Source organism: Juglans microcarpa x Juglans regia, chromosome 1D (genome assembly GCF_004785595.1).
Source record: "Juglans microcarpa x Juglans regia isolate MS1-56 chromosome 1D, Jm3101_v1.0, whole genome shotgun sequence".
NCBI lineage: Eukaryota > Viridiplantae > Streptophyta > Magnoliopsida > Fagales > Juglandaceae > Juglans > Juglans microcarpa x Juglans regia.
The window spans coordinates 40,940,473-40,963,516 of record NC_054594.1 but is presented as its reverse complement, the minus strand read 5'-3'; the positions used below and the strand labels follow the sequence as shown (position 1 = coordinate 40,963,516).

The 23,044-nt window shown below is 32.4% G+C and overlaps 1 protein-coding gene across 1 annotated transcript; it reads right to left on the bottom strand.

The window, feature by feature from the left end:
• Positions 1–9,070: 9,070 nt before the first annotated feature.
• On the bottom strand, positions 9,071–14,058 carry LOC121257966 (linoleate 13S-lipoxygenase 3-1, chloroplastic-like). The gene is given in 9 exon segments (XM_041159270.1): positions 9,071–10,040; positions 10,134–10,400; positions 10,529–10,830; positions 10,941–11,077; positions 11,080–11,133; positions 11,287–11,619; positions 11,757–11,994; positions 12,633–12,913; positions 13,250–14,058. Coding segments are annotated over 9 exon segments (2,775 nt in total). The 5' UTR covers positions 13,656–14,058; the 3' UTR covers positions 9,071–9,283.
• Positions 14,059–23,044: the final 8,986 nt, after the last annotated feature.

The following is a 23,044-nucleotide window of genomic DNA, read 5'->3' as shown; positions in this document are numbered from 1 at the left end:
TTTAATTTGGTTGTAAATGGAAAAAAAAGGCAATTTTGTACGAAGTAAAAGACCATATGGGCCTATGGCCCAATAAGTCGTACGTGCGTGCTTTTAAAATGAAAGAAGACAAAATGGGGATCGGTAAGAAATGATATTGTTACCTAAACAACCACTTCGGCTTAAACATCATGAACCATATTTTTATTTTTTATTTTTTTCAACAACCAATATAATCAGTTACTTTACTACAACCACCTTTAGATATTCCCCACTAAGGTATGCTCCCAACTCGATCCACTTATTGATCATGTAAACAAGCTGACGGGATCTCCGCTGACTTCATATTGTCGGCTCGAGACTCGAGAGAGAGAGGAAAACCCAAAAAAAAAAAAAAAGAACTTAATCATTATTGGTATCGTACTTCACGTGAATGGATATAATTTATAAGGAAAATGATTCTCCTACAATATTTTTATAATCTTTTATATTAGAATATTCTATGTATAATTGTGATATGTATAAATATTACGTACTCGATTTAAAAAAAATAAAATTTATTATTAAAAGAAATAATTTTTTTAATAAATTTCATATTTTTATTATTTTTTTTAAAATGATTACACGATAGTTACATAATTTACAGTTGTAAATATTTTATCTCTTTACATAATTATGTTTTAAATGAGTGATATTTTTATAAAATAATTTATAAAAGTAACACTATTTTACATAAATATCTTTATTTTAAAATATAACCGTATAAAGGGTTGTACATGTACCAATACTCTATATATAATATGTGCTAAAATATTTTAATTTTTACCAACTAATAATTTTCGATATTCTCGAGCACCCGACAAAAACGTTAATAAAAAATTAATTTGATCTGCTCGCAAATATTGTATGCTAAGACCAAGTGGGAATCATTTCAAATCGTAATTGTGAAATCAAATTATATAAGCTGCTACCTAATCCTCAACTTGCGCTTACTATTTTCGCATTCAAACAAGGGTTCTGAATGTTGGCCATTATTAATGTACGTAGCTTTTAGACATCATGTTCAACACCCGTGCTAAGCAATTGCTGATCAAGAAGCGGATCAGAAGAGACCGGACCAGGCATGCATCATGTGATGACGAGGCAGAAGGGGGGCCCTTCCAGGCGTACAGTATCGTCAACCTTGGTTGATTTTTAAATTTAAAAATAATTAAAATATTTGATGTAAACTAAAAATAATATGAATCATTACGCATGTTCAATGTATCAGTTCAGTTGTCTAGATTTAAATAAAAATATGTCTTAATAACTTGAACCAATGTATGCTTCTTGGGGATATGAGTCTTAACCGCTTTCCAACCAAACAAATAGTTGTGTCCTTTGGTGAATTAGAAACATTTTCAATATATTCTCTAATATTTGAGAAGTTGTCACTTCTCAAAAGTGTTCATTCATTTTAGTTGTGACTTTTCATAAATACCATTTCATTTAAATAAGCTATGACTTTTTACAAGTGTCATTTCATTCTAGTTGTGACTTTTCACAAGTGTCATTTCTTTCTCTATAAATAGGAAATCTCACCCACAAATTCATTAACTCTAAATTCTCTACAAAAATTAGAAAAAAAATTCCTCATTCTTTTTGTATTTCTTTCTTTGAGCTTTGGTTATTTTATATCGAGTTCGAGAATTTTCTTTTGTGTGCATCGACGAGAAGATTAACGGGAACTGACATTGTTGTATCTTGGGAGTAGACTGTCAAGAAGCCTAATACATGTTTATAATTGGAGGCGGCAGAATCTACTCTAAGGAAAGCGTCCATCACAACGTGCCTCAATATCAAGTTCTCTTTTTTCTAATTTGTTCTTGTTATTTTACATATTCTCTAGTTTACAAAGCGTTTCAAAATATTTCCCAACAATCTTAGAGTAGATTCTCTTTGCTAAATTAGAGGTGTATTTTAATTGATTGGTTGACACAATGACTTCAAACGAACCAATTGCACCCGAGAAATTTAGAAGAGTCAATTTAAACGTTGACAATAAAAGATGAATTGCATTCTTGCAATGCTTGAATTATATTTTGTTATTGAAAATGATCATCCTTCTGATGATTTACATGAGCCCGCGCGTATTATTGAATTGCAAATATATGCAGAAAAATATAATTTGTGTAGATGTAGGATTTTAAATCATTTAAGTGATACACTTTTTGATGTTTATCTACATATTAAATCTGTCAAAGATATTTGGAATGCTCTTTATAAAAAATATGGTGTACAAGATGCTGGAATGGATAAGTACATTGCAAGCCAATTTCTTGGTTTCAAGATGGATGATTTCAAATCTGTAGTAGAGCAAACCTATGAGTTAACTATCATTTACCATGAATTGGGCCAACGGGGATGGGTATTACCAAGCGTCTCCAAGTTGCTTATACCATAGACAAGTTGCCTCATTCATGTAAGAATTTTGGCCTATCTTTGAAACATAAGACTGAATATATGACCATGGAAACCTTGATATCTGCCATTAAGATCCAAGAACAACACTTAGAAAATGATCTCATCCCACCATTGGTTTCTAATTTTTAGTCTCAAGTAAATATTGTAGAAGGCCATAAAACACATAAGAATCAAATACATCAGAAATCCAAATTCAATAAGGGTAAAACTAATTATGGGAATAATTTGAAACCAAAATCCTATATTAACAAACATGATAAAAGACCCATTTGTTTTAACTGTAACAAGCCGGGTCACTTGACAAAAAATTGTCGCTCTAAGAAGAGAAAATATCAAGGCAATGAACAACCAAGATCGCCTAACCCACATGCTCATATGGTGCTTTCCGGGACTGACTCTGTTGGAATCGATGAACGGTATGTAACCATAAGTCCTTAAGTTTATTTGGCTTATATTGCTACTAATTGGATAGTAGACACATGAGCTAATGTACATGTCACTTCTAACCGCAATATTTTTTCAACATATCAAGATACAAGCGGTATGAAAGTGACGATGGGTAACTCAACCTCTGTACAAATATTTGGAGTAGGAAAAATTGTACTCAAATTACGTAAAATACTTCTTCCATACCAGAGGCAAGGAGGAACCTAATTAGTGGATCTTTACTTAGTGGGGCAGACTACATATTATTATTTCAATCCAATAAAGTTATTGTAACTAAATAGGGGTCATTTGTGGAGAAAGGTTATGTGAGTGGTGGTTTGTTTGTAATAAATATTCCAAATAATGTAAAAGACAAATTTGATTCTAATAATAAATTTATATTTTCTACATGTTCCTCTTCAATATGGCATGCTAGATTAGGTCATGTTAATTATCATAATGTTAAAAAATGATAGATTTAGAAATTATTCTTAAAGTTCCTGTTGATTTGGATGAAAAATGTTTAATTTGTGTTCAATCAAAACAGTCTAGAAAACCATTTAAATCTGTTATAACAAACTCATCGCTACTTGAATTAATTCATAGTCATGGTTGTCATTTCAATTGTGTCTCCTCTAAAGATGGTAATAAATACTTCATTACTTTTATAGATAATATGTCCAAATTTTGTTATATTTATTTGATGAAAACAAAAGATGAATCATTTAGTAAATTTGTCATCTATAAAACTGAAGTTGAAAACCAATTAGAGAGAAAGATTAAAATTATCAAGTCTGATAGAGGAGGTGAATACTCCTCTAATCAATTGGTTCAATACTGTGAGGAGAATTGTATTATACATGAGAAAACCGCTCTATATTCTCCTCAATCCAATAGTGTTTCTGAAAGAAAAAATAGAATCCTGATAGATATGATCAAATGCATGCTCTTTAGTTCTGGCCTACCTGAGCAATGGTGGGGGAAAGCAATACTTGCATCTTGTTTTATCTTGAATAAAGCACCATTTAAGGGATCTGACAAGACATTATATGAATTCTGGAATGGTAGAATACCCAATATTAATTTCTTTAGAGTTTGGAGTTGTCTTGCAAATGTTAATGTTCCAAAAATTAAGAAAAAGAAATAAGGTCACAACGCAATAGATGTAATATTCATTGGGTATGCTAGACATAGTTCTGCATATAGGTTTTTTATTATCAAATTAGAAGTCCAATGTATTGATCCCAACACCATCATGGAGTCTAGGGACGCACATTCTTTGAAGATCTATTTCCTTTCAAAAATAAGTTAGAAAGATTTTTACCTACAGTAAGTTTTCCTTCTACCAGTAGTCAACCTACTATTATATCTAATCTTGATAGTGCATTTAGATTAGAAAATAAATTTGTAAGAGGAAAACGAGTTAGAAAAGAAAATGATTTTGGACATGATTTTTATACTTATTCTATGGAGGAAGACCCGTTGACTTTCAAGGATGCCATGTTTTCCATTGATTCTACTTTCTGGAAAGAAGCAGTAAATATTGAGATAGAATCTCCTAAGACTAATGGCAATTAGAACTTATGTGATCTTCCTCTTGAATGTAAAACCATTTGATGTAAGTGGATTTTTAAAAATAAATTGATACCTGATAGTACTATTGATAAATTTAAAGTTAGACTGGTTGCAAAAGGGTTTTACACAAAGAGAGGGTATCGATTATTTTGATACGTATTCTCCTGTTACTAGAATAACCACAATTCGTGTTCTAATTACTCTAGCAGCGATCCATAAACTTGAGGTCCACCAAATGGAGGCGAAGATCACATTTCTTAATGGCGATCTAGAAGAAGAGATATACATGGATCAACCAGAGGGGTTTGTAGTTCTAGGATAGAAAATGAAAGTTTGTAAACATATTAAATCTCTCTATAGTTTAAAGCAAGCCCCTAAACAATGGCACTAAAAGTTTGATAAAATACTTTTATCTTATGATTTCAAGATAAATGAATCTGATAAATGTTTATACACTAAAATAGTTGATGGTGCATGCGTAATGCTATGTCTTTACGTTGATGATATTCTCATCTTCGGTACCAATATAAATATTATTGTTGATGTTAAAAAATTTTTATCTAAGAATTTTGACATGAAAGACATGGGAGAGACACAAGTAGTTCTTGTTATTAAATTAATGAGATCTCGTGATGGTATTAGCATAAATCAATCTCATTATATTGAAAAGATTCTTAACGAATTTGAGAGATTCAAATGCAAACATGTCAGTACTCTGCTTGATCATTGTTTGCATTTAAATAAGAATCTTGAAGATCCTGTGTCATAACTGAGATATTCTCAAATTATCGGTACGTTACTGTATATTTTTAATTCTACTAGACTTGATATTTCATATGCTGTGAGTAGATTTAGCAGATATACTATTAGGCTTGATGATTCTCATTGGAAGGCATTGGACAGAATTCTTAAATATTTGAGAGGAACCATGACATATGGTATCCATTATTCTGAGTATCCCAATGTATTATAAGTATACAGTGATGCTAGTTGAATAACTGATACAATAGATCTTAAGGGAATGAGTTGATAAATTTTCACTCTCGGTGGAGCAGCTGTGGCTTGGAGATCTTCCAAGCAAACTGCGATTTCATGATCTACTATGGAGGCTGAATTAATAGCATTGGATACTACTGGACATGAAGTAGAGTGGCTTAAGAATTTATTATCAGAAATTTCATTAGTTAAAAAATCAATTCCAGCTATTTCTATTCTTTGTGACAATCAGGCTGTGATAAGTGTTTGTGATAATAAATCCTTTATTCGTAAGATGAGATATTTGAGTATTATATATTCTACAATAAGATACCTGATAAAGAATGGATATTTGACTTTGGAATATGTAAAGTTAAAAGATAACCTAGCGGATCATTTGACGAAAGAACTGGCAAAGTTAAAGGTTATACGTACATCAAGGGGGATGGGACTGAAGTTCATTAATTAGGTCATCGGTAGAAGCAACCAAACTTTCTTGACTGGAGATCCCAAGAAGAAGGTTCAATGGGAAAAACAAACAATTTGAGTGACTGTATAACACTATTAAAATATTATTATAGGTCCATCCTTAGGGTGTGAGTGATACAAATGCAGTGACAAAAGAAAAGCTTTAAATGAGTTCAAGACTAAGGCGAGATATTGAATTGCAGGTACCTTTGGAGAACTCACCTATGTGTGTGGGGCCGTAGTCTATGGTAATTGGGCTATTTCTTAAAGCACTCATGAATCCAAGATACGGTGCACGACCTTTATGCACACTACCTTGAAAGGAACCTGATATATGTCGTACTATGTGTGTAGTGTGGAGAAGCCTGAGTTAAAAGATTCTGGTTCAAGACTTGGTTCAGTATGGATCTTTCAGATGGAAACACGCTAACACTAGGTAGACGTTCAAAGCCGCAAGCTACCTCTATTGATGCATAGTACTTAGTCCAAAGAAAATTGTATTATATTCTTTCTTTAAAATATTTTAATCAAGTGGAGGATTGTTGGTTTTTAAACTTAGAAATGATTAAAATATTTGATGTAAAGTAAAAATAATGTGAACCATTACATATGTTCAATCTATTGGTTTGGTTGTCTAAATTTAAATGAAAATGTGTCTTAGTAACTTGAACCAATGTATGTTTTTTTATATTTCTTGGAGATATGAGCCTCAACCGCTTTCCAACCAAACAAATGGTTGCGTCCTTTGATGAATTAGAAATATTTTCAATGTATTCTCTAATATTTGAGAAGTTGTGACTTCTCAAAAGTACTCATTCATTTTAGTTGTGACTTTTCACAAATACCATTTCATTTAAGGAAAAATCTTCTTACAAGCGATTTCGGATACCAAATTGCATACTAATGTTAAATGTAAGACATTTTTTTATTTACTTTTTGTAATAAAAGAAGTTATGTGAGTGTTGGTACGCAGTTTGGTGCGCCAAACCGCTTGTACCTAGCAAATTCCTTCATTTAAATAAGTTGTGACTTTTCACAAGTGTCATTTCGTTCTCTATAAATAGGAAACCCCACCCACAAATTCATTACCTCCAAATTTTCTTCACAAATTAGAGAAACATTTCCTCGTTCATTCATTCATTCATTCATTCTTTAGGTTTTGGTTATTTTATATCAGGTTCGAGGATCTTCTTTTGTGTGCACCGATGAGTAAATTAACGGGAACCGACGTTGTTGTATATTGGAAGTGGACTGTCAAGAAGCTTAGTGCATGTTTATAATTGGAAGCAGTGGAATCTACTCTAAAAAAAATGTCCATCACAACGTGCCTCAACATCGAGTTATCTATTTCTAATTTATTCTTGTTATTTTATATATTCTCTAATTTACAAAGCATTTCAAAATATTTCTCAACAACCTTCTCATAAAAAGGTAACTGTTTGCACCAGAATTCCCCCAATATAGTCGAGAGTTGCAAGATTATAAAGATTCTTCAACATGATATGGATTTTTTTTTTTTTCCTATGGGGTGTGTGTAATCTTCAAGGTGTGGTTTGTATAGTAAATTTTTGAGATGAGATAAGTTAAAATGAAAGTTAAAAGTTAAATAACTTATTGCTAAAATATTATTTTTTAATATTATTATTATTTATTATTATTATTATTATTATTATTATTTAATATTATTATTATTTTAAAAATTAAAAAAATTAAATTATTTATTATATTTTAAATAAAAATTTAAAAAAATTAGAACAATGAAATGAAACTAGAACTTTCACCGACCAAACGAGCGTATCAAGGTTTTCATTTGTAGGCAAGAAGGAATAGGATACATGCACGTGATTCTGGCCTTTTTAGCCACGAGCTTTTTTATACTGAAAGCAACTTCTTTTGTTTGGTGGGTAAGAATATGCGGCACGAGCCGCGAGGCACGAGTATTATTGGTTTGGTGTTAAGGGCGTGAAAACCATGGGTTTCAAAATGATGCTCATTTGTCAGCTTTGTTCGCCCGGCATCTGCTGATCTTGAACCAACCTTAGAAGAAATGGTTTGCGAAAGGGAACGAAGAAGGGTCTGCAAAACAGTAATATTGCTCGTTTGTCAGGCCATCTTGCGGTACTACTTGCCCGTCATGCAAAACAATAATGTCGTTTATCTATGGCAGCCCTTGTAAATCATGAAGGAACAAAATACTGAATATGAAATAGTTAGGGGTGGAAATAAAATAGTACATACTTCCTGTCACGGTGATTCAATAATAAACAAGAGTCTAAATAAATCTCACTTTAAGAAAAATACGTTAAATGTGAGGAGGAAGAGAATTTTTTAGCTTACGCCTTTTTATTGCCATATCGATGGTGTACATAGACCCTTTATTTATAGGCTTGGCAAGAGATATAAAATTTTTATCTCATATCAACTCATCCTATCATTACACATTTTTCAAATCTCCATACAAAATATAATAAACAATTCAATTTTTTCAAATCTCAATTCATATTTTTAAATCTCAAAATAATAATAATATTAAAACACAATATGTTAAACTCTCAAATAAAATACAAAATTTTCATCTCACCTCCAAACCTGCCCGACTTGAACTATTCCTCCCACCAAAGAATAAAAATTATCCATTACTAGTTGTTCATTAGAAATAAAACTCTTAACATCCAAGTTTAAATGAATTAAACTTCTTAAAAAAATGTGGCATATTGGTCGCTCTAAATAGCATTCTAACAAATCAAGCTCTTATCAAAGATCCCATATGGACAGTTAGATTTATAAAAGATGCACGAGTGTTAGATCCAATATCCCGGTTGCATCCCGGCTGATGATTCACTTCAGGTGTCAAATAGGATTAAATCTAGAACCTAGTAAAGCAGCAAGAGCTTTATATCCTATTTGGTACGAACCGTTATTCTGTATTTTCCTGGCATTTATATATAATTGATATTGCTCCAGAAAAAAAAAAAAAAAAAAAAAAAAAAAAAAAAAAATCTTAGCATTGTTAGGCCATCAATTAACCGATCAACGTCGACCGAACTTCGTGCCCCCAGCGGTGTTGGCTTCTCGGTCTGACTGACCCTTGTCTTCGGCTCTCTACCACACAAAAGCTTCGTGCGAATACTTGTCTAATGATGGACCAAAAGAATGCAATAGCCCAAAACAACAAACTTAGAACTTTCCAATCGCTAATGGCAGCTTTATTTATATATATAATCAAACTTAGGCTAATGAGCTTTATAGCATACAAAATCTCTCAGTTAACAAAGGGCGCATGAGATTCTGCATGGAAATTATTGAGAACGAGCATGTGCACCTCAAAAATTTTAGAGACTATATATATATTTACCTATGTTGATAGTAAGTGACCAAACTAGCTACCCAGTTCCCTTCATATCGACACACTATTTGGAACTCCTCTACATGTTACACCAGGCCCCGAGCTAGGTGCAAGTAGCTCGTAGGGTAACACCCCGGCTCCACACCGATTCCTGAGGCTAGTGTCATGGTTCCTCTTCTCAATCTCCTTTTCTATCCGCTGGATCTCCGCTGAGAACTGGTAAAATGCCTCGACAACTTCGGTGTCACCGGTCCAAGTTGATGGCTGCTGTCTCTCCCCTAGGTATTCCTCGTCGGGGGAGTGGGTTGAGAGTGTATCAACAACCGCCATGAACTTTGTTGTTTGTAGCACACCAGGCAATGCAGAGAGGAAATATTTTTGTGGGTCAGCTAGGAAACTAGCATACTCGGGGTCATTTTCTTCAGGTATTAATCTTCGCATCAAGGGTGGACGGTTTGGTACATATCCACCATATGGGTACTGCCCAAAATTAAGTGCAGCATGTTGTGCTGATGCTAGCCAGATAAGGGTTGTGAGGATTGAGACCAGATCATCAGCGTTGGCCAATGTGGGCCACCAGCTTTTGTGGCGAAGATCGCCATGGCCCACATTGACAGACTCGGAGTACCAAGCTTGGAGCTCATTGTCATTGCAAATTAGGCTTGATTCTGGATAGTAGTAGTTCACATAGGTACGGACCCAGTTCTCAGTTGCAGACCAGATAAGGAGCCCATCAGTGGCATATGGATAATCTTCAATTAGGAGCTTTAGACCATGCGGCTGCGTCGGATCCGGCACTGCCATACCCCTATATAATGAATGGAAGATTCCCCATAAGATTCATACACCAAATGAAGCACATACATATACAGTTTCTCAAAAATCAGTCATCCATGCCTACCTGCGGATGAGATCGGCAGGAAGGTTTTCCATGTCAAAGCGCCAAAAGCTTTTATATGCTGCAGCACTAATCTCCATGGAATAACGACCAGGAGTGAAGCAAGACTCAATAACACCATCCGCATTGATTAGACTTTGGCGAGCTAAGCCATTTATCTCCAATGTATATCGCATGTGCGGGTCTAAGAGCTTGAATATGGGGTGCATAGCACTCATTTGCCGATGTGCAGCCAATATAAAGGGTTCCAGGGACGCGTGGGTACGTAACCTATAAAATTCCCACCATTGCATTGGTGAGTTACTCAAATATATCTATATTTATAATGACGAAGACAAAAAAGTTATTACTAGACATAAGTTTTACATGCGTAGTCTTAAAAACTCGTGCATGCTTACCAGTGGTTAACGAGTTGGTGCACACCCGCATCGTTGGAGCACACGTGAGCCTTGGCAAGCTGCCACGTCCAATTGGAGGTAGCATCGACTGGAGGTGTAATTACACGCTTTGATCGAGAACTTGGTCCCGATGGTGGATGGCTAAGTTCAATGGCAATGGGCTTGAGAGTGCCAAGAGGGGTCAAAAAATATACGGTACGAGTTGCATAAGCTTTTCGTCCGTCTAATGCATTTATCTGATCGAGAAATGGAAGGTAAGCATCATGGTAATCCAATACAAACAGCTTATTTCCCTCCAACGCCTGTGAAAGGAGGAAAAAACCAATTCACAGTTAGCAGTTGGACACAGAAGTTATAGTAGACTCACGACCATGCATATATTACAGCAAACGAATAACAACAATGACGTTACCTGTTGTACGGTCATGCCATTAAGGTAGCCCAGAATATGTTCTTCTTTGAGTGCAGATTCCAGGGGACCATAGATTTCAGGATCAAGCTTGCTCACAGGAGGGAACACCTTAAGCCTCTCGATGCTGACTGGATTAACCCCGCAATTGCTTGACGAGCAAATTCATCGTCCCTCAACCATGCGAACTTGTCCTCTGCACAATGGAAATCAACTTTTAGTTCCTAACCACAACAATGGCTCCTTTGATTATCTCATTTCGGCTAATATTATTTCCAGCATGCGAAATTTCCACAATAAAAAGGTTCAAATAGACGACCTGTAAAGAAAATTCGAAGGTAATACTCACTGGAAATTATCTTGGGCGTCTCGTATTTAATAATTCCCCTGTTTGATTCTTGGATATGGCTGACCACCTTTGGCAATGGGAGCTTCTTTAGGAGTTCATCTTGCAACCCTAGTTTAAGGAGGACACCTTCACTATAGAGGTTGTCAATTTCCGAAAATCCTTTGAACTCGTGGTTATGAGACGAAATGCTAGCTTTCAAGGATGGTATTAAGTTGTGAAGCACTGCTTTAAGCCTCCCAGCAGAAAAAGTGTCTTGCTTTGACTCCTCAAACTGTTCATCTCTGGGCACATACATTGGTAATGGCTTCTCAACCCTGCTTTCTGTATGCATATCTGTGGCATATACGTGGCATATACAACATAAACTACTTTAGAACATAAAGTATATTTTTCATGATGTTTAGCCTACGTTGTATCTGTGCTAAACCTAAGCCAGAAAACGAAGAAATGGATAGAGCGAGGACGCTAACCAGTGTCACTAGGAAGGCGGCCGGTCCGACACCTTCTAGGATATGGAATTTTTTCACCCCCAAGTGTTGGTCGTGCAAACTCAATTCCTCTGTCTGGATTTCCCAAATCATTGTACACGTCGAAGTCGTAGATCCTGTCAGATAATTTTCTGACTCCTTTGCCATCACCCCTTGTATCCCTGAGTTCTTTGTCCCTTAACGATCTAAGTCCGGCAGGCGTTTCGCTCGGCAGGTATGGCTGCTCAAACAAACATGATGACAAAATTGAGTTAGCGCTGAACCTAAAACAAAGAATTACCAAAAAAAAAAAAAAAAAAAACGGTGGGGTTTCATTTGTATAAGTTATTTAAAAATAAATGTTACACTTGATCTATCATTTACGACGTGCATATTTTTGCTAGAGAACAAACAAATTTAATGCTTTCATGGTGGTTGGTAGGCTTAAATTCTTGGCCCAAAAACCATTCCAGAATTGACCGAGTAAAGACACGAACAGACTGAATTCATATGAATTTTGATTTGGTCCACCTAAGCAATCTTAGATAAGATCTTTTTCTCTTCGTCTGTATTATTATTTAACCAATAAAGGTCCACATCAATGCCAGCAATACTTCAGAAAATGGGGCCCAAAAAAAGCAGGTAGAAATGGATCGAGCTTGCTTTTTATCGGATCATAAAGGTAATTGAAAATTCAATACCATGCACCAGCATTCTGTGGATTCTTAAACATCCAAAAGCTAAACTACATGGTTTGACCTTTGTGTTTTAAACACCCGAGTTACATTGTCAAGAGATCATTTTTCTTTTTTTGTGGTAAGGAGAGAATCTGAGAATCAATGAAAGAAATAATTAATACGAAAATAAGAAGAATTTTACTTGATTGGAGAAGAATATCCTCTTTCCAGGATGATCTTTCCTGGATTGGACCCATGAATTGCAGAAGAAGTGGACCGGATCGCCAGCAAATCCTTCAACGGTGATTGTCTCCAAGAAGAACTCTTTTTGGTGGTTGTTGGTCACTAAGATCGCTCCAGGCACGCCAAAACTAGAGTTTAGCATAAATTCAGCTGTGTAATTTACTCTCTCAGCTTTGACATTTGATTTCTTTGACCAGTCCTTTAGGATGGCTTCATTGCTTTTCTTTGGAGCCTTGGTTTCTTCAACGCACAAACAAAAACAAAAACAAAAACAATTTAGTAAAGATCTCGAGGAATACGGTACCAAGTCATAAAAACATAAACCCAGATAAAAGAGCAAAGTTTTTAAGTCACTAAATGTTTAATTGAACGATGTTCGAAATCGGTCTCGTTCTATAATTAACTAAAGTTTGAGGTAGATTCTTTATACCAAGATTCGAAACAAAAAGGAAATTACCCAAAAGAATAAAGCCTTAAAAGCAGCAAAAAAAAAATTAGTGGTCATCATGCTTGATCAAAAAATCTACCTGCACATATATTTTCCGACACACCCAGAAGGAGGGAAAAAAGGCTTACTTGGGTCTATTTCAGTGCTGACAAGTTGGAGAACAACATTCATCCCGATCTTGTCGGTTATGGCATCCAAATGCTTCACAATCTTGTCCTTCAAGTCTTCCTTGTTCTTATTCCTCACGGTCACCACTGCTCTCACCTTGAACTTCTCTGCCTTGTCTGCCTTGTCTGCAGGCACAGCCACAGGCAAACGCTTCACCAAATCCTCACTGATAGCCGCCACAGGACCCCTCACAACCTTCCTCAAACGGACAAACCTCGTTTTCTCCAAAGGCACCACTAATGGATTAACCAATAACTGGTTCTGCTTCTTCTTCTGAAAACTAGGATTCAGAAACACTTTTGACGAAGAAACAAAAGAAGACCTCTGAATCAAAGAACCACCCATGATTTCTTTAGCCATTGCCATATCGTTCTCCCTCTAGACACAGCCTTTTTTGTCTCTCAAAGCACTCTTTATTTCTAGAGGTTGGCGTTCTGGCTCTTAATTTGCAGGGGTACGCACTAACAGAAGTTGGTGTTGTGCTTTTGATTTGAAGAGCAGGGCATCTTTCTTTTATATATTTTGTTGGGAAAGAAAAACTGAAAAGGGTGGGGTACTATAATTTGGTCTCACCGTCCACACGTTTTTCAAATTTTTCTGCTTGTGAAACACTCGGAGACGGGTTTACTTTTTCTTACTCTGCCTTTTCTCACCAAGTAGTTGATGGCTCCATGTTTATCAGAAAGAGTTTGTTTACTAGAGCGTTCAACCAGGGTGCCGAGTCAAAACGAGTTTCGATTTTCCGAGTATACAAACGACGCGGTGTGGGGGAAGCCGAATCGAAAGTGGGATATATTATGGGAAAGGACATGTACCTCCTTTACCTTCTGCTAAAATGCTAAACCTATCCCCGTGCGTTTTGGAAGTCGCCTATGTTTAAATTAAATATTTATCCCTAAAAAAGTTTTTCTCGGAATATTAAAGATGTAGAGGGAAACTTCAACAGCACGTACGAGACCATACTCCCAGTTTTTATTGACTACTTATTATTATTTGAGAAATTTTTATACAGATAATTATAAATATTATAAGATTCATTTTATGTATTTATCTTTTTTCTATTAGAAATTATAAAGTTCGAGTAGAAATTATAAAGATTATGAATTGTTCTTATGCTTAAGATAAGCTCTTACTTATATTTAGATAGAGTTATACTACTACATACAAATCTAGCATGGAACAACCCATTTACACACACATATAAATTCATTTATATTGAGTAAAGATAAAATCTTTGACTTTAAACGATCTCATATATAGTTCCAACTATTCATGGTAAAAAATTTAAAAACAGAAAAATATTTAATATACAAAAATAAATAAAAATTTTATCATAAAATTGCACAAGTACTTTCCGTGATATATCAAAATATAATGATATATATCATATGATTTGTGGTGTTCATCATCGTATTTATAAATCAATATTAAAAAATAGTGTTGTTTGAGTCTTTTCATCACCATTCATTAAACATTAACGTGGTATATATATCAAAAGGGTGGCATAACTTTGTGTGGTGGACAACTTAAGACATTGGGTCATCAGTGGTCCGTGCATGCGTGGGAATTAAGCTGGGTGGAACCCGATCGAATTTGAGAAGTAATGATTTAAAAAAAGAAAAAAGAAAAAAGAATACAAATTAAGGAATGGAGTTTGCAAATTAATGAAGCCGTGAAAAGCAGGTGCATGGGTAGGTTAAGGAGGACATGAGCAGAAGCAATCCTAACTTAAAATCAGTTTTCTTTGTTCCCATAAACGAAAGAAAAATGTATTACATTATTGAAAACAGTACTGTGTATTGTGTCGGTCCCGTTTGATCTTAAATGCAGCTTGGCCATGGTGATGGAATAATATTCCAGATCACTTCACAGCCAATTTGCATGCGCAGTTGAAGTTATTTAATTAAGGGCAATATACATATACATACACAGGGAATCAAGTGGCATGCAGTTTCTACATCTTTCAATAGGCCCCATATTAATTGAGAGTAAGTGGTAGACTGGTAGATATATATAACATCAAAGCAGTACAGGCTTTGATTAATGACCTATTACTTTTCGAGAGGGCCCTCTAAACTTCTTTTGCAGCAAGGTTTCTATCACAGACTAAATTCTTATTCATTCTAATTACTTTGTAAGAAGAGTAATACGAACTACAAGTTTTTAATAAGCATGTTTTATACAAATTTTTTATAAAAAAAAGTAATTAAGTCTCGTTAATAAATAATAATTTTTTGTATACTTTTCTTATTTTTATGCGTGGTTATTTTTTTAAAAGAGTTTGTATGAAATTTGTACAAATCATTTCTTTCGATATAAGACGCCGTTAAAATTGCATTAATTTCTCTTAAATGAGTGGAAGAAATTCATCGCGCCATAAATCTTGCTACCCGGAGAAAGAAAAAAAAAATATTTACAAACATATATATATTTGTATACTAAACGCATAATTAATAATATGAAAGTAGGTTGCATCAAATAATATAAAAAAGTAATAGTGATTTATTTATTTTTATAATTTGTAAAAAATCTGACTATAAATAATATATATTTACTGGCGGACTTTATAAATAGCTTAATTATATTATCAAAGACTTTTACTCTTTGTGCTTAAGCTAATTCTGGGCATTTTATCATCGCCGGTTCGTTTAGGAAAAATTAAGGGAGGAATTAGGTGAAGAAGGATAGGAACGTAATTGGCGCTAAAGTAAACCGGGTGGCCTTGTGGGGGACATGCCTTTTTGTTGCATTATATTGAAGTGGAACGGTAAAAATATGAAGCAAATTTAAAGCGTGCTGAATTTCTTTTTGTTTCATATTTAAAGCCAAAAACAAAGATTTATTTTTTTATTTTTGCAAAAGCTGACATCATAGTTCAAGTGCCGCCAGTTTGGCAGCCAAAATTATAGTTTTTCCAAACAGGTAATTTCCTCCTCCCTTCTCTATTTGTTTCGTTTTGGAATGAAACTCATCTTATTATTATAATTTTTTTAAATTATTATATAAAATATAATAAATAATTTAATTTTTTAATAATATTAATATTTAATAATATTTTATTTAACTTATCTAAAATTATTTCAATTTATCTGTAATCCAAATCGGCCTTTATCTCTGGTACGGACTCTTAAAAAAATTACAAAGAAAACAATTGAATGTGGATGAGGCATGATTATTATTTATAAATAAAAGCCGTTTACTTTTGTGTTTTAAAATCACGTCAGGTTCTATTAGTAGAAAGTAACATTATATATTTTTAATATGTTCAAGTCCTGTACATTTTTTTAAAAAAAACGTACAGTTTATTATTTAAAAAATTTATTTTTTTATATATATTTTAGATATATTTAATTTTTTAAAATGAACTATGCGAAAGTTACCCATGTTAAAAATGAGAATAATAAAGAGAAGAAAAACAATCTCTCCCATAATGTTTTTTATGAGGGATACAATGACATAACTTTTGCAAGTCTGGGCTATATATATATATATATATATTCTGCAGACAATTTGGCTCTTTGAACACCGTGATTGACCACTGTGGTGTGTGTTTGTATGACTAACTGCATGTTTGAACTTTGAACAGTTTGTTTTGCTACCTTAACAATATATATGTATATATATATAAGATGAAAAAATCTAATTATTATTTTAATTTTTATCATGATGTAGTATTATGTGATAGATTTATAAATAAAATATAATAAATAATTTTTAATTATTTAATATTATATTATAAAATAATAATAAAATAATAAAAATTAAGATAATGAGTAGAATTGCTGATGTAAGACAACCCAATGGGGCTCAAGCACCATTCTAATACGGAGCTGAGAAAATGCATTCAAATGTCAAGAGACAAGACTGGCTTTGACATTAACCAATAAGGATTTGAGGAAAATTCGTATGCTTTTTGGAGAACAAAAGCAACTGTCCTTTTTATTTTATTTTATTATATTTTATTTCATTCAGCTAGCGTCTTCAAATCTGGGTCGAAAAAAAAAAAGGAGAAGATTATATTGGGCGTTATAAAGGAGACATATTGGCAAAATGCAAGCAGACACGTGCATGGATTTTGACCATGGAACGTGTCTTCTTTTCTTAAATTATGACCACCATTTGAGTGTCGTAGCTACCTATTGACCACTCCCATTGAACAATGACCCGGCGAAAACTAAACGTAAAATTGTATTACAAAAAGATGGAGGGTTCACATAATTTGACAAGTTTCTAGAGCAGGTCAAAACTCAAGACCAAGAGGAAGCTGTGAGCTATGATTCTTCACATTCCAGTTTTATTTTTTAGAATTGCTAGTCTGTTTCACATAAATAAATTTATAAATTGATAGATTTTATATGATATATTACATTTATTTTATAACAAAATAATATAATATATCTTATCAAATCATATCAATTTGTGAAATTATTTTTATAAAGTTTCTTTATGGCTAAAATATTTATCTTTACTTTTATTTATTCATTTTTCAAAGTATACTCTTAATGAGGTTTAGTATATGAACAGATAAACATAATGAGGCAAGTCTGAAAACGAAAGAGATGTTGCCGTTGAAAATGAATGTTAGAAAGCAAACTATATGTGCACTATTAATATTCTTTAGCCGTGCAATGGTGCATGTTTGATTTCAGGCCATCCATCAGATTCAAAAGCGAAGAAAGCAATAAAAAGATTATAAATAGTATTTGCAGTGATGAAGTGTATAAGTATCGTGTAATCTATTAAAAAAAAATAAAAAAATACGAGATCAACGTAAAAAAAATTAATTTTTTAATGATAAATTATACTTTTTTCAAAACGATTACACATCACTTACGTACTTTACAATTGTAATAATATTACTCGAACTTTTTGAATAGATAGACTTTGAAGATCAAAACTCTAATATTCCAAACATATGTACTGATTAATCCCCTCAAGTACCTTTGTGTACTAACGCGTTACAATACTTGAATTGATTAATCAAGTATGGACTTTTTTCTTGGTAAGATGGACAACAAAAACGAACGGTGAAGGATATAGAAGACTCTAAAAAAACACGCAAATTCAACCAGAGAGAGGTATAAATAAATAAATAAATAAAAATCATTATAATTAGCTGAACAATCCCATGTTTTTTGTGCTAGGTCTAAGATGGTCACGGTAAAGACTATATTTGAGGTAGCCCATAGCCAAATTGCTCTTAATAGTTGAAATCGAGTGGTTGTTGACAATGAGTGGTAAATTGTGTTTAGGTCGTGTTCGTGTTATGTTAAGTTGTATATATTATAAGATATAGATCAATTCGAATATGAACCGTTAAGCTTAACAGGTCAGATTTTTAAACCCTAACACAATTCATTCAAATTATGGGTTGACACGACACGATCTGTTTTAACCCGTTATAAAATAATTAAAAATATATCGACATGACACCACTCGTTTTGACTTGGGTCAACCGTTTGTGTAAATGAGTTGAATCGATCCAAATTATCTATTTGATCTGATTAACATACTTTCACATAAAAATTAAAAATCACAATATCCTCAAAAAATATAAAACTAGCTACATAAGTCCAAAATTACAATCTAAACAATAAAAACACCAAAATTACAATCCAAATGAAATGGGAGGTGGGCGTGACTCGTGAGAACTGACTCAACTAAGAATTGAGAGAGAGTGAGGGTCTAAGAGAGAGTTATAAAATACCAAATAGAATTAGGGTAATTTCGTTTTTATTTTAAAAAAATATAATTGTAATTTTGAATAAAAAATTTAACGGGTCTAAACAAGTCACTAACGAGTTAAGCACGTTGACCTATTAATGATCCGTTAATGAATTGTGTCTTAACGAGTCAACCTATTTTTATCCGAACTCGTTAACATCAAATTCAAACTCATTAATTTTATATTGCATTCGTGTTGAATTAACAAGTTGTGTTACATATTACCACTCTTAATTATTGTTGAACTTCAATCATATATTATTATTATTATTATTTAGAGTAATCATATATTATTAGTTAAGAGCACTCTCATTGAATTAGTCAAAGTTAAAGAATATTTTTTTATGAATATAAGAGAAATTTGACTTTTGACTATTCCATTAACATAAATCTTCACTTTAGAATAGCTATTTTTTTATTATATAATAATAAAATATTACGAGATAAATTTAGTTTTGGTTATTCACATCAAATCTCCACATTAGATTATACATTTATTCATTATATAGTAATGAATAACTAATAATTTTAAAAATATTTAATTTTTTAATTATTAATTTATTTTATTTTATCATATTTTACTATTCTACCTATTATATATTAATTAATAATCATATTCTTATTAAATTAATATATCATTAATTCAAATTAATATACTAATTGTGATAAAATATATAATAAAAAGAAAGAGAGAGATAAATAAATAATAAAATATATATTTAACTAATTTATTGTGAATATATTTTATTTTTTAATAATTAAATATTCAATAAATTTAACTTTTGACTAATTTAATGAAAGTGATCTAAGGACTGCGAAGATTTGACAATAGATGCAAGGGAAGTTAGGAACCATGCGTGCTTGCCAGTTGTGATGAACTAGGTGGTCCTTGGTTTAATTGAGTGGCATGCGGTTGACAATAAATGTTGAGGGTGATGTTAGGTATTTTTATCTTGATTGTTTATATATTTGATTTTTTTTTAATATTTTTTATTTAATAATTAAAGAATTAATTTTTAATGTAATTTTTTATTTTTTAAAAATATGAAAAGTAAATAAAAAATAAATAAAAAGTCACATGTTTGCTAGGCGTGCCATCATTGCTTGACGGCATTAGCATGACCCTTTAAAGATTGTCTTTTTTAAAGGATGATGCAAACACAGTGGCCATCGATTCTGTCGTTTTTTTTAATATTTTTTTAAATCCTCTCAAACGTTCTTTATATATATATATATATATAAAGTCATTAAAATAACATTTATTTAATTATTAAGCAAAAACATAAATATATAAATGGTGTAAATTATTGGTAGTTACTCTCGGTAAGAGTGGCATTTAAAAAAATTATAGGCGTATCATTATCCTTTTCATTTTTTTAATGTTAAAAAGAAAAATACACACAAATTTATTAGAGATAACTTATTTAAACATTTAAAAAATAAAAAAATAAAATACACGAAGCACTTTTAAAAACATATTTCTGCATTTTCCAAACGTAAATATGAATTTTGGGAAGTTTATGACAAGACGCATATATAATTGATCACGATGAATCCACACGATTTAAACATTAACTTAGGAACTTTTCTTTTAACGAGGAAAAAAAAAAAACATTAACAACAAAAGATCAAAAACAAGTTAAGAGGGTCGGATATAAAAGATCCACCTCCCAAATACTTTGCAATGATTGGATACCCCATCCCGGACTATCTTAAAACCTTGATATATATATACAACATATAATATATTTTACATAATAATATTATAAAATGAGGATATTTTTATAAAATAATATTATTTTTATAAAATATTTTATAAAAATATCTTTTATTTAAAATATAATTATATAAAATATTGTAAAAAATATTACGTATAAATCATTTTTCTAAAACCTTCGACAGACACGGTGACTGCTTTGACGATGGCTCACCGTCAAAAGTCAACCGCAACAAAGCACCAGCCTCGCAAAATAATAACGTGGCATGGATCCGTGATCCCACCGTCCAACTGAGTTTTGTGTGTTTGTTTTGTCCACTCATATCAGTGCCCAATATTGTTGCAGGAAGAGAATCATGTGGTGGGCCTATAGCATCTAAGGCCTAAGATCATGTTATGTTCCAGAATCACCTCTTTTTTCTTTTTTCAAGAAATTATAATGCAGGTGACTTGTAACCAAGCAATCGAATCTTGTTGATTTATTCAAATGAATTCACGATGTCTTTGATTTTCTTTTCTTTTCTTCGGGGAGTCCATGTTACAATATATAGTGAATTTGATGCCTTTCTTGAATTTGCTTAGGAAATTTATCATTGCTATTATTAGAATAAATCGGTAATCAAAAGGCTAAATTTAAATTGGATTTGGATTGTCAAACTTCATTCTTTTTGAATTCTCTACAATTCGAACATAAAATTAAAAGAGGGGTTGAACAAGTGCCCATTATTGCTCATCCAAAAACCTACTTGAGTAGAGTCGACATCTTGCTCGCGTGATTGACATGAAATTGCAAAATATAGTAATCTGAATTATTTATTAATTTAATCATGTAGTGTAAAATCATTTTATCAATTTTTTTTTTCCTAGCAAAATCATTTATATTATCATTAGATGGGAAAAGCGGCGTCTCCATCCAACTAATTCAAAGCTACTAGTTCATATTCATGCCGACGTTTTCTCACTCTGTCCGGAGTGATTTAAGGTTGCGTTTAGATGTTGAAATGAATTGAATTGAGTTGAGTTGAGATGATAAAATATTGTTAAAATATTATTTATTATTATTATTATTATTATTATGAGATTTAAAAAAATTGAATTGTTTATTATATTTTGTATTGAAATTTAAAAAAATTATAATGATAAGTTGAAATGAGTTATAGTTACAAACGAAATCTAAATGATTGGTTTAGGAATTACAATCAATCAATCAATCAAATGGTCCAATGAGAAAGACGTTAGTGGGAGTCTTGCGTTCGAGTGGCTAACACCGGGGCCTTTCTCTGATCCCTCTTAATTAAAAAAAAAAAAAAAAAACGTGAATCATTTCATGGTTTCTTGAGAATAGAGACCAAAATCCACGGGATATACAACATGCGGAAGACCTCTCAAATTGCGTGTTTCACGTCCTCAACCTTACTGAAATCGTGCCAACTCGCTCCTTGCCTAACTAAAATGACACCGCATGCAGTTTCATACCTAATATTGTACGATTCGAATCGAGATTGAATATAGAGGTCTATATTCACTGAAAAATATAGCATTAAATGTTGAAAGACTTGCATTATATGTGTATTTATCGACAAATGCATCGATCATGTAGGCCGTGGAGAACCCATCTTTTTCCGCTCTCAAACAACCCGAGGTTTTGCTTGACAAGGTATTCGATCTCTTGAGATGCCATGAACTAATTCATCTTTAGCCTGAGGATCACCTTTCTGATTAACATCTTAATTCCATAAAAACATGCCTCTTATATATAGCACAAATTTCATCTCAAACACCCAAAACTTCCCAAAGTGTGTGTATGTGTGTATGTATGTATGTGTGTATATATATATATATATATATATATATATATATATATATATATATACTAGGTTAAAGCAACGTGCAAATCACGTTTGCCTAGTTAGATCAATCAGTTGTTTTATAAAAAAAATATTTTTTTACAAAACTTGTAAAAATAGTTGATGTTATATATAGCTTAGAAGACATTGATTCAACTTTTATACAAGTAATATAATTAATAGAATATTACAAATGAATTTTAACAAACAAATTAACTACTACGATCAATACTTTAACAAGATGGTTGAGTTTGCATCATCAAGATGATGGTATTTAATGGCATGTTTTGGGCCAAATGGGATTTATTTCTCCTTTTGTCTATATATTTTGACTTTGTATTATATTTTATTGGATAATTGTATAACCTCTTTGAGAATATCTCACTGTTGTGGTTTTGTTTATAAAATTCTGATACTTATGATTACTAAGTTGTGAAATTATTTTCTTATTTTAATGTGTTTTTATT